This window comes from Eublepharis macularius, chromosome 5, assembly GCF_028583425.1.
Source record: "Eublepharis macularius isolate TG4126 chromosome 5, MPM_Emac_v1.0, whole genome shotgun sequence".
Classification (NCBI taxonomy): domain Eukaryota; kingdom Metazoa; phylum Chordata; class Lepidosauria; order Squamata; family Eublepharidae; genus Eublepharis; species Eublepharis macularius.
In genome coordinates this window covers 126,432,646-126,448,867 of record NC_072794.1, presented here as the reverse complement: position 1 = coordinate 126,448,867, position 16,222 = coordinate 126,432,646, and the positions used below count along the sequence as shown (strand labels likewise).

At 42.5% G+C, this 16,222-nt stretch overlaps 1 protein-coding gene across 1 annotated transcript; it reads left to right on the top strand.

The window, feature by feature from the left end:
* The first annotated feature begins 1,094 nt into the window (after positions 1 to 1,094).
* Positions 1,095 to 14,825, top strand: BCAS2 (BCAS2 pre-mRNA processing factor). The gene is made up of 7 exons (XM_054980511.1): positions 1,095 to 1,231; positions 1,313 to 1,405; positions 5,952 to 6,022; positions 6,477 to 6,638; positions 8,142 to 8,192; positions 12,760 to 12,840; positions 14,424 to 14,825. The coding sequence occupies exons 1-7, from the start codon at positions 1,139 to 1,141 to the stop codon at positions 14,548 to 14,550; spliced, it is 678 nt and encodes a 225-aa protein (XP_054836486.1). The 5' UTR covers positions 1,095 to 1,138; the 3' UTR covers positions 14,551 to 14,825.
* Positions 14,826 to 16,222: the final 1,397 nt, after the last annotated feature.

Genomic DNA, 16,222 nt, shown 5'->3' with positions numbered 1-16,222 from the left:
AGTCATGGCTTACTTATGGCGACTCATACTTGCGTTTTCAAGGCAAGAGACTAACAGATGGTTTGTCATTGCCTGCCTCTGCATAATGACCATAGATCCTTGGAGATCTTCTATTCAATTACTAAGCAAGGTCAAACCCCTCTTAGGTTCCAAGATGTGTCAAGATTGGGCTTGTGTAGGCTATCAAGGTTGAGGCAATTGTCACATAGTAATAAAATACAGGTGGTGTTCTTCAGCTTTCTCTATGGAAATGACCTCTGTATAGCAAGCATTGTTTGCCATTGTGATACTGTTATTGGCATATTAGGATCTTAGAGACCCAAGTTCATATCCCCACTGTGCTGTGGAAATTGATGGGGTGATCTGACCTTAGGCCAGTCCCAATACTTTCAGCCAAATCTATTTCACCAGGTTGTGAGGATAAAATGGAACGTTCCAAGCCACTTTGGGTCCAGTGGGTTTTAAATGAAATAAATAACACGGTTTTTACCTTGTTCTTTAACACTTGGCACCAGCCAGTTAAAGACGTACATATATTTAACTATCCAACTTAGGGAAAAGTCAATTTTGGGGGGAAATGTGGCTTACAATGGAAATGTGTATTTTCCCAACTGCTTAAAAAGGTTTTAATTTATGTAAGGTTTTTTTTTTTGGCAACCTGATGCCTTTCCCCCAAAATCTAATCCCTCATGTCAGACCTCCATCTTTTTCCTGACACTGTATCTCTGGCCCTGTATCTCTTGGCTGGCAATTCATAATCCATTTTCTTCAGCGTCCTAAGGGTCCCATTCAAGTCCGCAGTATTTGCAGAATGCTGTCTGGACGCGAGGCAATTACTTAAACAAGTACTTATTTATTCAAAACATTTTTGAGTCGCTTTTCTCTCGAGCGCAGGACTCGACTACAGAGAATTAAACCCAATCTCTACCGGAACTCTGCAGTATTTTTGAAGGTACCGGCTATAAAGAAGACTAACCTACAGGGGGCGCTGCCTATTTTGTTGGAAGGTCAAATCTATGTAGGGGTAGGAGCTGTAAGCGTTGTTTTCGCCCAAAGGCTGCACACGCGCAGAAGACGCGTTGCTGGGGCGACGGCGCATGTGTGGCGTAGTTAACGTGCGCGAGGCGGGTGGTGCAAGATGTCCGGGCCGGGTCTGGTGGCCGGCGAGGTAGCCGTAGACGCTCTGCCGTATTTCGACCAAGGCTATGAGGCGCCAGGCGTGCGGGAAGCGGTGAGTGGCGCAGCGAGCTGAGGCTGTCCCGAGTCCGTCAGAGAAGCTGATCTAATAATATCTGCTTGTTTTTCCGTCCAGGCCGCGGCGCTGGTGGAAGAGGAGACGCGGCGTTACCGGCCCACCAAGAACTACTTGAGTTACCTGCCTGCGCCGGACTACAGCGCGTTCGAGGTGAGGAAGGGTCAGTATTCGGCTAACAAACGCTTCGGTTTTGACGGAGGAAGAGCGTGGCGTAGTGGTTGCAATCGAGCTGGCGTGGCCTGGTCTAGGCGCATGTAGAGTTAGAATGGATCTTTTAAAGTTGGTTCCTAAGTAGGAAAAGTAGCAACTCAGGGAATAGGCGGTTCTAGAACATTTTGTTCTGCTTTTTACTTGTGGCTGACTTTTGCCGTGTGTGTGGGAGGTGGTGGTTCAGAACGGATTCTTCTGTTAGTAGTTTGGTGTTCTGTAGTGGCTACAGTGTTGGACTAGGATCTGGGAGACCCAGGTATCAATTCTCACATTGTCATGGAAGCTTGCTGAGTAACCTTGGGCTTGTCACACTCTCTCAGCCGAACATGTCTCACAGGGCTGTTGTAAGTAGTGATGCCAGGTGCTCGCCAGTGATGGGCAATCTTCTGGCGGTTTACCTGCTTGAGGTTTTGGATTGCCCGCCAGTAGACACAACTGGTGCTCCCAGTAGACACAACTATGTCACTTCTGGAAGTGATGTTGTTTCCTTGGCTGCAGTAATGCTCCTGTGCTTCGTTTGGGACCAATTCTTAAATAATCTGCCCCGCATGGAGCACAGAAGCACTTCCATTGCTGGCTTGATGATATCGCTTCCTGGAAGTGACATCTTCATGCAAGCTCTGGGAGCACGAGAAACCAAGCACACAGAATGCATACGGTAAGTGCCAAGTCTCCTCCAGCTGGGAGGATAAGGAGAGCTGGCAACCCTAGTTGTGAGGATTAAAGGAGGAGGGAGACCAATGTAAATCATTTTGTTGGGAACAAAGGTGGAGTATAAATGAAGTATTCTACCCCACTGCTACAGTTTCTTTCTGCTGCATATGTAGATCAGGCCTCAGCAAGTGTTGTTCGGGGAATCTTGGGCCGGTTGCTCTATCTCAGTGTAGCCTGCCTTGCAGAATAGTGGTGAGGAGAAAATGAAGGGTTCTTTTCTAAGAAAGCATGTATGAAAATGTAATAAATTTTTCAGTGCTGGGCTGAACCCTAAGAATATGTGAAGTGCCCCAGGTATGTTCAAAATGCCCATTTCTGTCTACAGAGTAATTACATCCGATGTATATGAGCAGGGTCAATGAATGAATGAATGAGCAGGGTGAAGTTTTTGGAGATGAGAGCCAACTTCAAAAATGGGTTCTCTGCTAAAGTAACTTTTTAGTTTTAGAAATTAAGTTTTGAGAGCTACTAAAGGCATCTGTCTACTGTTGTTTGTGTTATCTGTAGCCAGAGACCTAAAATTAGCTACATTGAGGGAACAGTAAACAGAGAATTATTAACTTGAAGTCCATTATAGAAATGAATGTAACTCCTTAATTTCTGTTAATTTTATTTTAAAGTCTTAGTAATTGGCATTAATAAAAATAAGAACATATATATGGGAAGAACTTAAATAGTAGAACTAGAGTGCTTGTTGTATTTCCATTGTTACCTTTTCATAATAGATACTGGGAATCTGAAGGAGTACAGGGAAAAGCAGCTTCCCCCAAAGGTATAAAGGAAGTTTGTCTTGGGAAGTGTATGACAGTCTTATCGTAACTGAATGCTAATGTAGAAGTGAACAGAACTTTTTTTCAAAAATATTGTTTATGTAGTTTTTATAGTATTCAAAGTATTCAGGAAACATAACTATGAGACAACAAAGTATTTATGGGCTTTAGAGAATATATATGCTTGCTTAAAATGGCCTTATGAGCACATGACTGAGGTGAGATTTTAACTGGGAACTTTCTGGTTCATAATATTCACCACAGTATTAAACCAGCTCTGTAAAGCTCTACTCTGCTTTGGTTAGACCTCACCCTAGAGTATTGTGTTCAGTTTTGGGCACCACATTTTCAGAAGGATATAGACAAACTGGAATGTGTTCAGAGGAGGGCAATGAAGATGGTGAGGAGACCAAGTCCTATGAGCAAAGGTTGAAGGAGCTCGGAAAGTTTAGCCTGGAGAGGTGATGACTGAGAGGTGATATGATAATCATCTTCAACTACTTGAAGGCCTGTCATATAGAGGATGGTGTGGAGTTGTTTTCTGCTGCCACAGAAGGTCAGACCAGAATGAGTGGGTTTAAATTAAATCCAAAGAGTTTTTGGCTGAACGTTAGGAAGAATTTCCTGACAGAGCAGTCCCTCAGTGGAACAGGCTTCCTCGGGAGATAGTGGGCTCTTTGAAGGTTTTTAAACAGAGGCTAGATGGCCATCTGACAGCAATGCTTATTCTGTGAACCTAGACAGATCATGACAGGGAGAGCATGAAGGGTTACATCAGTGCTTAGTTCTTGTGGCCCCTTCTTACATGCCGTACAAGTGTACGGCCAGTCGCAACCCTGGGGTCAGGTAGCAATTTTCCTGAGGTCAGTTTGACTGGGGATCCTGATGGTGTTTTGCCGTCATCTGAGGATGCAGTAAGGGTCACTGGATGCATCTGGGGGGGTGGGGAGGTACCTGTGAATTTCCTGCATTGTGTAGGGGGTTGGACTGGATGGCCCTAGAGGTCCCTTCCAACCCTATAATTCTATGAAAATGTATAATTCAGAGTTGTTGATTTTGATTTCTAAATGAATGCAAAATAGTAACTTACTAACTTCAATGCAATATGCATTTGGTTAGAAATAAGTAGTACTTTCTTCCAGGTAAATATACTTAGATTTGCAGACCAAACCAGTACACATACTGATTATGTGGCTCATTCTCTAAATGCTCAGCTTCTTTACTCTGGAAAAAAGATAAAGGTGCAAGCACCGAGTCATTACTGACCCATGTGTGTGTGTGGGGGGGGGAGGGGAATGTTGCATCACGACTTTTCTTGGCAGACTTTTGTTACGGGATGGTTTGCTATGCCTTCCCCAGTCGTCTACACTTTATGCCTAGGAAACTGGGTACTCATTTTACCAACCTCAGAAGGATGGAAGTCAGCCTTGAGCTGGACTTTCGCAGAATTGATTGCTTCATTAATTGCTGCTTCTACAAACTTCTGGTTTTGTCCTGTATTAAAACAATAGTTCTAAGTTTTGGCTTTTCCAGATACTTATTTTTATTTTTATTTACTTTTATTTATTTTCGATTTATATTCCGCCCTCCCTACACCAGCAGGCTCAGGGCTAATTACAAACTCATACAAGTTAAAATACACAAGACAATTAATGTGTTAAAAACCATAAAAACATCCAAAATTACACAATTTAAAATACATATAAACATGAGCATAGCAGCAGAAAATCCAACCAAACAAACCGTAACCATCTCCAGAGCATCTTAGCAGTAAAGGAGATTACTAAATGGGGGTATTGGTAGTAGGGAGGGCCTATTCCACCATCAACCAGCCAGGGAGGCTCTGCCTAGCACTGCCCATATGCCTGGCGGAACAGCTCTGTTTTGCAGGCCCGGTGGAAAGATAACAAATCCTGCTGGGCCTTAGTCTCATTAAACAGAACGTTCCACCAGGATGGGGCCAGGACCGAAAAGAGTGAAGAGTCCTCTGGGGTTCATATGGGTACCGCAGATACGCCAGTCCCAGTCCGCATAGAGCTTTATAGGTTAGTACCAAATCTTGAACCTGATTCGGTGCTCCACCGGTAACCAGTGCAGCTGACACAGTGCCGGCATTATATGCTCATGCATCGGCAGTCCTGTGATGACACACGCTGCCGCATTCTGTACCAGCTGTAACCGCTGGATCAGGTTCAGGGGAAGCTCTGTGTAGAGTGCATTACAGTAATCTAACTCCCACAGATACATAGAACTGTTGTGGACACACTTATTCTTCCTGTGCTCATTTCCTTCAATTGTTTGTAATAGTTAAAGTATGGATATTGTAACCATTATTATTATAATTGTATTTCTCATGTTGTTTGATGATACTGTTTTATACTGTGTAATCTCTCTTGAGCCACAGTGAGAAATGCAGGCTGTAAATAAATGAAAATAGATGTTATGAAGCCTTTTCAAACGAACATACAGTAAAAGCAATCTGTTCTCACTTTAATGCCAAAGTATATAAAAACATTTTAAAAAATCATCCTTGCTTCCTTTAAAATGTTCGTAGGGGCTAATTTTTAAGTCTATAAAGGTTCAGAGTATCTTGGCACGTATCTTTTCTCATATAATATCTTGTCCATCTCCTGTGCTTGAAGATCTGCCAGTAAGGTTTTATTCAGGGTACTGTATATTATGGATGTAGTTAGCATCCACTCGGCATTTCAGTAGTTACCTTGCTGCTACAGAATGTTCTTCATCAGAATATATGGCTCATCCCTTGCTTCTTTTAGGAAACGTATAAAATGTTCTACTAGTTTTTTAAGCAAGATGTCTGCTTTCAGATCAGGCTGGAGGGTTATTATTGTAAGGTTTGTGATAGTATTTTCATGTTCCAATTTAATGTAGTTTTTAAGTGGTAAATTACTTTGAAAACAAATTAAAATTGAAAAGCACTATACAGATATAATAATCAAGACCAAAAGTTGCTTTTAATGACTAATTCTGCTTGATTTTAGACTGAAATAATGCGGAATGAGTTTGAACGCCTAGCAGCCCGACAGCCTTTAGAACTGCTGAGCATGAAAAGGTAAATCAAGGGGACTTAGTTGATAGAGTACACAACATTTATGCTGAAGAAATGTTTAGAAAAAAATCAAGGCTTGGTTGAATGGCTTCTAAAAGTATTAAAAGGTGATGCTCCAGATCTTACGTGTTTCCAGCATCTGCAATGTATCTTAGTAGAGCATCTTACTGCAACAGTCTTTAATACTTGGGATTTCGAGGAATGTTTTAATCTATTTATGCAATTTTAATTCAGATTTTTTTAAAAAACAGATTCATCATGGTGATAGCTATTGGGAAATAGATGCTTGCTAAGACTATTGCAGTTCGTGCTGCAAGTATCTGGCACTGTAGCAATGAACCAGCATTGTGCTTTCAAAAATATTTGCTAAAATCTTATGTTTGAACCTTTCACCAAAAATTAGTTGAACATCACCTGTCTTACTGCTTAACAGCAATGTTTTCCGATGTTTTGACAGGTATGAACTGCCTGCTCCCTCTTCTGGGCAGAAGAATGATATCACAGCCTGGCAGGAATGTGTTAATAATTCAATGGCTCAGCTGGAGCATCAGGCAGTTCGAATTGAAAACTTGGAGTTGATGTCTCAGTATGGCTGCAATGCCTGGAAAGTATATAATGAGTAAGTAGTTTTCTCTGCCTCCAGCCATTCCACTGAAAAGGCTTAGTTGGAAGGATTTGAGTTTTCAGTGTCCGAATGTTTATATTTCCTTCATAGTAGTGAAATGTCTTACAGATAAATTAGACAAATGATCAAGGCATTCTGTGCTGCTTTGTACACGGTGGTGCTCTTTACCCTGTCTACATTGGTCATGCTATGGGATGTGAAACACTGAGACTTGGACTTACCTCTCCCCTTGACCCACCATATCATCGATTTAAAAAAAAAACAGCTAAAAATCATATGCTACTGAGCTACTGTTCAGAAAGTGCAGATTTGTTTTCCAAGTTTGGTGCTCAAAAGGGAATAGTTATAATCCTAATAAATTGTTTTACTGTTGTCAGGGCTTGCTGCGGCCACTGCTGGTCGGGGCACCGGCATGCCTGGCCCTGACGTCAAAGAGGTGTCAGGGATAATGCAGGACCCTGCTCTGTGGAAGGAGGGGTGGTATACATCACCCAGACTCCCTCTCAGTCCACTCGCTGGCCTGCTTAACCTGATCCAGTCCTCCCCCTTGATCTCCTTCATCCACCTTCCTCCTTGCCTCTTCTCACTCACTCTCTCACTCTGCTCCGCTCCAACTCCACTCCATCACTCCTACTCAACCCACCACGCCCTGTGGGAGGGCTTCCCTTTTATCCCCTCAGCCTTGCCACGCTTCACCTGCCAACCATGCCCTTCTGCTGCCTTCTAACCATGGCCCTAGCTGGCCTAGGCAGCTGTACCTGTGCTCGTTTGGCTGGAAGCACTGGGCCGGGCCACCTGTGCCTCGTTGGCTGGCTATCCAGCCTCTCTGGCTGGGCTGACTGCTGAAAGCAGATCCAGCTGAGCCTCCTTGGCTGACTGCCCATCTTCTCCCCCAGATTGCCTCAGGCAGCTCCACCTGGTGTTGCTTCGCTTCTGGCATCCCCTGGGCTAGGTTATTGCTTTCAAGCTGGGCTGCAGGCTGGGGCGTGGCTCTGGGTTGCTGAGGCTGCTTCTCCTCCCTGGCTGGTAAGGCTTCAGTTTGCCTGGCTGCTGGTTGCCTGTCCCCACTGCCTTTGCCCTCCCCCTCCCTGCCTGGCACCCTGGGCTCCCACTGGAGGGTGGGACTAGCTGACCTCCATCTGCCCCTTCTAATCCTCTGAGGCTTGGGTGTTATTTTCCCTCCCTCCTGTGCAGGTTGGTTCTGGCCGAGGGTGCCAGCTGGGGTGACTGGGCGGCTGTCTCCTGGCTGTCTCCCGTCTCTTCCTCCCGGTAAGTCTGGGGGATGTGCCCCAGACCCCTGACAACTGTTATGATATGCAGACTGAAATGTGGAACTGTCCCTGCTGATTTGAAGTGTAGTGTACTTTTATGCATATTATAAATGTGTTCACATGTTTATTTTAGTCAAGAATATTAAAATGCGGCCTCATGCTTTGCTTTTTTTTTTTACTTTCTCACTGTTGTATAATTTGTTAAACATAGTTCCGTTGCTTCTAGGCATCTAGTTCATATGATTGAACAGGCACAAAAGGAGCTGCAGAGCTTGAGGTAAGTCCTGCTTCTATTTCCTTTAAATTGAAAAGAGTTCTAAACATAGAGGCTAAGCATATGAGGATATAGTCTTTGCAGAGTGCTGGTACAGAATTTTTTGATGCTAACAAGATTTTCAGGCGTTTCTAGTTCTTCATGTAGTAGACACACAACTACATATATAATGGGTTTAGTTATTAATATTCCAAACTTGTGCTTTCAGAAGCTTAAGCAAGGTGGCTATAGTTAACAATTGTGGGCCTGCAGGACAGTTGCAGGGATGGCAAACCCATTTCCCCTTCCTTTGTTTTTTTTTTCTCTCCAAAGGATCCTTCCCTCTTCCATCTCCTTTCTAAAGATGCTTCCCCATTTCTCCCCCCTTACCTCCCACAGCCTCACTGGCAAATACTGTAACCGCACCTCCTTTCTTGACTTTCTCCCAAACACCCTTACCCTGTCCCCCCTCCCTAGCAAATACGCTTTCCCTCTCAGTCAAATGACCGTACCCCCCCCCCTCCCCAGAATATCCTTTGCCTTTCCTCTTCTACCTTCCTACCTGAGGTGATGGCCCTTCCTGGGCCTGCAAGATCTTGTTGTGCTGCAGTGTTGGCTGGCTGTGGTTGGGGCTCCCTGTGTCCCAGCACCTCTCCTCCCAATTCTGAGTGTTCATCACAGCCACTTCAGCAATCAAGCAGGTGGGATGTGTTCTCTTTTGGTTCTGTGAGATTGAAAGGTCTTCCTTTCCCAAAGGCCAGGCTTTCAATCTCAAGGTTTGTTTCTGGGGTATACTCATGCACAAGTCATAAATACCAGACTCGGCTTAAATAAAATAAGTCTATTCGTTAAGGAGTGTTTGCAGAAAGCATGAAGCACTCTTACACAGGCAAAAAAATTAAAATAAGAAAACCTTGTGTGTGTGTGTGTATATGTTATGTGCTGTCAAATCACCTCTGACCTATGGTGACCCTATGAATGAAAGACCTCTAAAACGTCCTATCATTAACAGACTTACTCAGATCCTGCAAACTGGAGGACGTGGCTTCTTTTATTGAGTCAAGCCGTCTCGTTTTAGGTTTTTCTCTTTTCCTACTGCCTTCCACTTTCCCTACCATTATTGACTTTTCCAGAGAATCTTGTCTTCTCATGATGTGACCAAAGTTCAATAGCCTTATTCTTGTCATTTTAGCTTCTAGGGAGAATTCAGGTTTGATTTGATCTAGTACCCACTTTTTGGCTTTCCGTGGTATTTGCAGAACTCTCCTCCAGCACCTTATTGTTGCTAAATAATAAAACTACCTCTTAGGTAGCTCTCAAGCGCTAGCTACTTAAGCATCACTGTATGGCATTCATTGTTACTTATCCCACCATCCTTTAGAATGTGAGCCCTCTCCCATGCCTGGTTGGTTCTGCATATAGGGACATGCTGAGGTAATGAATAGCATGCAGCTTTCAGCTTCTCCCTGGTGTACTTGCATCATGGTCAAAGCTTGATCAAAGAAAGCTAACTGGGTAAGCTGAGAAGCCATCTTTTCAGGACTCAGTGAATCACCCAGCAACTCAAGAGCCAATCGGGGCTATGCTGTTAATTAGCATTTTCAGCTGTGTGAAAAACTAGGGAGTTAACACAGAGCTTTCTGAGAACAGTCTCTCCAAATTCAAATCTCTGGAGAACACAGAGACTGCTTCACAGATGTCACTAATCAGCTCTGCAACTACATATCTCAGCTAGGCCATAACCTGACAATACTTACAATTCTGAACTTAAGTTCAGCCATTTTCTTCCAAAGACCTAGTCTCAGGTTAGCAACTTCCTTACAGTGCATTGCAGCTAGGGTTCCCCAATCCCTATACCCTCCCAGTGGAAGGTGGAGGGAACCCAGGACTTACTGGTATGCTCTCTTTGCACACATGCTTCTGGAGAGGTGTGATGACATCACTTTGGGAAGTGATATCATTGTGTCCTGCTGGGAATGCACCCAGTGCAAGCTTTGCCAGGTTGCCTGCTGGTAGCGGGCGATCACAAGGGTTGTCACCTGCCAATTGCTAGCAATTGGCAGGCAATGGGGTAAACCCCTAGGAGATTGATTGGCTGGAAATTTGGAAGCCTAGTTGCAGCCTATTGCTGGCTGAGCATGCCGACACTTACCACAACCCCAGGGCTGGCAGGGCTCTGTGTGTCCCAGTGCTGGCTGAACATGGTGCTTGTTGGGACAGTTGGCTGTCTTGTTGTTCAGGCCCAGGGAAGGTGAGGCCTGGCAGGCAGGCAGGGTCCCACTTCTCTCTCCACTGCATGCCACTTTGACCTGTTTGTGTTGGAAGAGCATGCAAGAACAGTAGTCAGATAAGTGGTTTGGGGGAGATCTAAATATGTTTGTGTGTGTAAGTGTAAGTTTTTCTACAAGCCTAGGGGGTTCCCCAAGGTTGGAGAAGCATCTGCTTTGTAGCCTAGTGGCCCCAATCCATAGGCTTTATCCATGGCGGGGGCGGGGGAGGGCACTGCTTGGCCATTAGCATATAAGATGCTATCAAGCAATTAAAACTCTGCATTTTCCATTTTAAAGGCTTTTCAGAACAGGTAGGTTTTTCACATTTTACTGAATTTAAAGATCAACTATAGGATCAAAAAGTCCTTTTGTATTTTAAATAATGTGTTAGCACAGGCTGGTAAATTTGGGTGGGGGGGACTGTCTTAATTTTTGCTACAACCATTTCCCCCCTAAAAATGAAGATACATCCAATATAATTATATCATATAAGGAAACCAGCTCTTGATAACAGTGTTTGGTTGACAGTAAACTTTGTCCTTCTCTTTTATCGAAGTATGCTTGAACTGAGCAATAGCCACATCACTCAAAACTAGGACTAGTATTGGACTAGAACCTGGGAGACTCAGGTTCAAATCCCCACTCTGCCATGGAAGCTTGCAGGGTGACCAAGGGCCCATCATGGTGTGTCAGCTGCTGTAGCATAGTAGTTAAGTGGTTGGGTTGCAAATCAGCACTCTGCTGGTTTGAATCCCTCTACTGCCATGAGCTTATTAGGTGGCCTTGGATAAGCCAGTGCTCTCAGCCCCAGTTTCCCAGCTGTATTGTGGGGATAATAACAATACTGATTTTGTTCACCACTCTGAGTGGGGCTTTAATTTGTCCAGAATAGTGATATATAAGTGCAGTTATTATGATTAATCTCTATCTCACTGTATGGCTGTTTGTAAGGGTGCAATGGAGGAGGGGTGATGGTATAAGCTGTTTTTGGTTGCCGTTGGGGAAAAAATAAAAGAAATATGCATATAATTCAACTGCAGTTATTTTGTGAAACTAGAATGAGGCTTGCAGACAATCTTTCAATCCTGATGTGTCTTGACAAATTCTAGTTGAAAATTCTTCCTTCCTTTCCCACATCTTTTATGCAAAGACCCAGTTTCTATCTCACTTTGCATTGCAACACCCTCTGATGAGTATTATTGTTTATAATTGGTGGGTGGCACTGCAGGGTCTGGAAAGCCAGACTCTCCCCACAGAGATACAGCCTGTCATGGATGTGACCAGGAATATAGGGAAACCATTGCTGGCCTTGACCAGAAAGATCATGATGGGTATTTCTGTACACCTGAAACAAAGTTGGCCTGGTATCTTAACTAAACATGCCAAATAGGGAGTCTAGATACCCAGAATAGAATAGCCTTAGAGAGGGATAGGAAACAAAAAAGTAACACTATAACATTGCCTTCTGTAGATTAGAAACAGTCTAACCCATGTAATGGATTCTGTGTGTTGAGGCCCAGGTGCAGAAGCGTCTGAGAATGGCAAGAATGTCCAACTTCACAGAAGTGAAAATAGAGTTTAAAGATGCGGGGGTGTATTGGCTGAGGGGTGAAAAGATTCATATGCATGATAAACTTGAAGTCACTATTTTTAAGTAGACTTTGTTATGATAAAAAGTAGCAAGAATAAGCTAACAGTTTTTATATACTTTAAGAAAATATTCAAGTATAGATACCTTCATATGGTGTTTGATGTTATAAGATAATTAGCTGGTCAAGAATGTGCACCCTTTGTGAGTAATTTTCTGTTGAATTAGTGTTAAAGATGCATATATAGCTGTGTTGCAATACAATAATAAGATGGAAGCAAAGATTCTCTAATAGTATTATTGGTGCTACTATATTCGCAATGAACTAAAAATGTTGAGAGTGAGTTAAACCATGGCTTTACTTGCAAGATCATGTAGTGAGTTTCTTCCTGATGGTATGTTTGTGCATGATATGCCATTTAGGAATGGTTCAGAGGTTCTATTAAACCATGGTCTAGTGCTGTGTGACTGAACCCTAACCCTGTGTCCCCCTTCCTGTGCTTTGCAATCTGAGTTTGAAGGAGATACATAAATCTTTGTAGTTTCAGATATAATGACAAAGTATGGTTTGTGCTGAACCGGGAACCGCTGATTGATCAAAATGGCTGCCAGGCTTCTACTTTGGGGATTAAGTTTGTGGTTGTCTAAGATCCTTTTCATACCATTGAACTGTGTCCCAGGTAACAGAGGAGATGCCTGCAAGTGATTCAGTATGCTCCTCCCTTTCTTTCAGGAAATACATTCAGGACCTCAACTGGCAGCGGAAGAATATGCAGCTCACTGCTGGTGCTAAACTTCGGGAGATGGAATCTACGTAAGTATCTAGAACTTTTTCTTGTGTCTTCTCTGTCCTTGAACTGTGTATTCTTTAATACTTTTCCATTGTACAAAAGGTACAAAGTGCAGTTCCAGAACACTTAACTTTTGTGTACATTACTACAGAAAAGATACAGCTGAGATATACTTTGTGGTGTGTTATTTTTCGGTGAAGGTGGTCACTGATGCAGATTGAAAAACTATACTGATCTAATTCAAAAATTCTTATTGGTGCTATCAGAAGTGACTAGAGTTCTTGACTAAAGGAGTTTTAAAAAAACGCATATGTTGTGCACTGTATGGATCAGGCAAATTTAATTCAATGTAGTATAATGCTGTTTTTCTTAAACTAGGATCTAGATCCCCTCTAATGCCCATCCACATAACATGAAAACAGACAGGTTTTTTGGAATTGGGCCAGAGGCTGTCCAATACAGGAGAAGAAAACAAGAGCTGCCTTACTTCTTTTGTGAGTGGTGGGAACTTGTACAGCCTCTGTCCTCTGGTCACCTAATTTTTAGATAACTTCAGAGCATTAGCTAGAAAGTATGCTCATTGATTGCTAGCTTCCAGTAACTCAGCCCTAGATGCTCTAGTTGACTGAGTGACATCAAGAATGTAGACTTTTAATACAGGTGTCATAACTACAGGTATATAAGAGCCCCGTGGTGCAGAGTGGTAAGCTGCAGTACTGCAGCCCAAGCTCTGCTCATGACCTGAGTTCGATCCTGGCGGAAGCTGGGTTCAGCTAGCCAGCTCAAGATTGACTCAGCCTTCCATCCTTCCAAGGTCGGTAAAATGAGTATCCAGTTTCCTGGGGGTAAAGTGTAGATGACTGGGGAAGGCAATGGCAAACCACCCCATAACAAAAAGTCTGCCAAGAAAACGTGATGCAACATCCCCCCATGGGTCAGTAATGGCTCAGTGCTTGCACAGGGGACTACCTTTACATTTAACTAGGTCCCTGGATTGCTGAAGTTTGAGAACCACTTGCAGAGTGTGAACTGATGACACGTTGTAGCTGGAAAATTCTTAGGGAGAACGCTCAAATCCCCAAAGTATATGTAATTAATTAGTGTTCAAATTGCCCAGTATAAATAGTTAGCAGAAAACATGAGTTATATCTATTTTGCCCTTCCCATTCAAGTAAAGTATGTCTGGTCCCAAGCTTGGGTTGTATTCCACCAGTTACCTTACAGAAGTAACATGTTAAGAAATAGAGGGGTGAGTGTATGTTTGTGTGTGTACACATGAATAGAGGGCAGCAAATTGAAGCAGGTGAGAATTTGGATTTGAAACAGGTGAGCAAATTGAAACAGGTCCTATGTGTTGTGACCAGAAGCTGTTTTTTTGCTCTGGTTTGCTGCCCAGACCAATCTCCTCCACCCATTTGTCTAAGCTTTCACTTCTGGTTTTTGCTGGGTCAATAGTGCATCCATAGAGAGCTAGAACTAGTCTTATTGAGCTTGTGGTGTTGTATAGCACCACCTGGACCCTCCTTTTCATTGTTTCCTTATTTAATATTTTAGACCTAAGGAATTTTAAATAGATCTTTAAACTAGGATTTTGTTTTCTTTCCAGGTGGGTGTCTCTGGTCAGTAAAAATTATGAGATTGAACGAACCATTGTGCAGCTGGAAAATGAAATCTCTCAGATTAAGCAACAACATGGAGAAGCAAACAAAGAAAATATTCAACAGGACTTCTGAGACTTTGGTTGGTGTTTTGTTGCCAACAGAGAAAACCTGCTTGAAATAAATACATGCTTTAGATATTAAATGTCTCTAATGAAGGTAAATCTCTGTGTTAGCTGTTCCTTGGTCTTTACAAAACTGACTATAGGAAGAGAATTATTCCCTGGAAGAGTTAAAACTGGACTTAGTTTCTCCATCTTCTGGCATGAACAAGTCAAGTTTTTTTGGAAGAGCCTTGTTTACTTGTTGGATTTTTTAAAAAATCTGAAAATAAACATTTTGTAATTTCAGCTTCTGGTAAGAACAAAAGTATGACTTCTAACTTTTTAAAATTTACTTCATTTATACCTACCTGTCTCCCCAGTTCAGATTCAAAGTGTCTTATATCATTCTTTCCTCTGTTTTATCTGCACAACAATCCTGTGATGTAGGTTAGGTTGAATGTGTGACTGGCCTAAAGTAACCCAGCAAGATTCCACTGTAGAGTGGGGATTTGAACCTGGGTATCCCAGATCCTAACTTGACACTAACCACTACATCACACTAGCTCTCAAGATGATAAACTTAATTTACTATCTTGACATTTAGTCAATATGGTAAACTTGATTGTAATTTGTTTTTGCATAAATATGCAAATCACTTGAGCAAATACTGGTGTCTGGGTAGCTGCAGGAAATAATAGTTCACTGAAAATAATCTAGTGATCCTTCATGTATCCTTCAGAGAATGAAGGGTCCTTGCTTTGGGTTCTGGAATACAGGATATTTATAAACCGGACAGCCTATTTTCATGATCCTTCTTGCATGTCAGCTGCTTCATTCCCTACTCATAAGCAACTGTAAGAAGCATTTCTCTTATTGGGAATTGATGAGTATGTGGAATTATGCATTGATTTGTAGCATGACCCTGTAGTGTTGAGGCGTTCATAATGTGCTGCACATTACTGCATGTACTTAAGATGGTTTGGAATTAGAACTCTTTGGCCTGTTTCCCTGGGAATATAATACAATGCAAATGTTCAGAATGTCACAAGCCAAAAAAAATCATTGGAAACCAGTATGAAAATTTGGTGGAATCCTTAAAGTGTCAGGCTACCAACCACTAAGCATAATGCAATGGTCTTATAAACAAGTGTGTATATTGCATGAAAACAGCTGTCTCTGTGAGAGCTATTGTTGTTACTTCAGGACAAGGTGCAGAAAAGAGAAATTTCATTTATTAGCAGGTAAGATGTTTGCTCAATTACTATTTAATAAGCTCATTCTCCCATTTCAAGAATGGTAAGATAGAAAGAAACAAACTTCCCTCCCAACTGCTTTGTGTAGCCTAACAGCTACCACTAAAATCTTGTCATGGAGCCTGTAGGATTTTCTTCAATAATTATCTTAAATAATTAAACTTACATTAACTCTGTAGTCTTTGCTGGTAGCAGCTGTATTGGCAAAAATGGGCTGGGAAGGGATAGATTAAGTTGGCATGAAGGAGGGTCAATTGATTGAGTGGGTTTAGGCAATGTTTTGCTACTGAAGTGGGTCTTGAGAAGGGACTAAAAGATCATAAAAGTATCAGTTGAAATAATGGAAAAAACTCTAAACAGCAGGAGCAGAATTGTAGAAGAGGTAGAAGCAGTGAGGGGTGTGTGGTTCTGTCAGGATCAGACAAAGGAGGAGGTGGAAAAGGAAATGAG

Excerpts from the sequence above, each read along its gene's own strand:
- BCAS2 (XM_054980511.1), top strand. The coding sequence starts at position 1,139 with ATGTCCGGGCCGGGTCTGGTGGCCGGCGAGGTAGCCGTAGACGCTCTG. Across the intron at positions 1,406-5,951 it reads CGGACTACAGCGCGTTCGAG|ACTGAAATAATGCGGAATGA; the intron begins GTGAGGAAGGGT and ends GCTTGATTTTAG. Across the intron at positions 6,639-8,141 it reads GCCTGGAAAGTATATAATGA|GCATCTAGTTCATATGATTG; the intron begins GTAAGTAGTTTT and ends CGTTGCTTCTAG.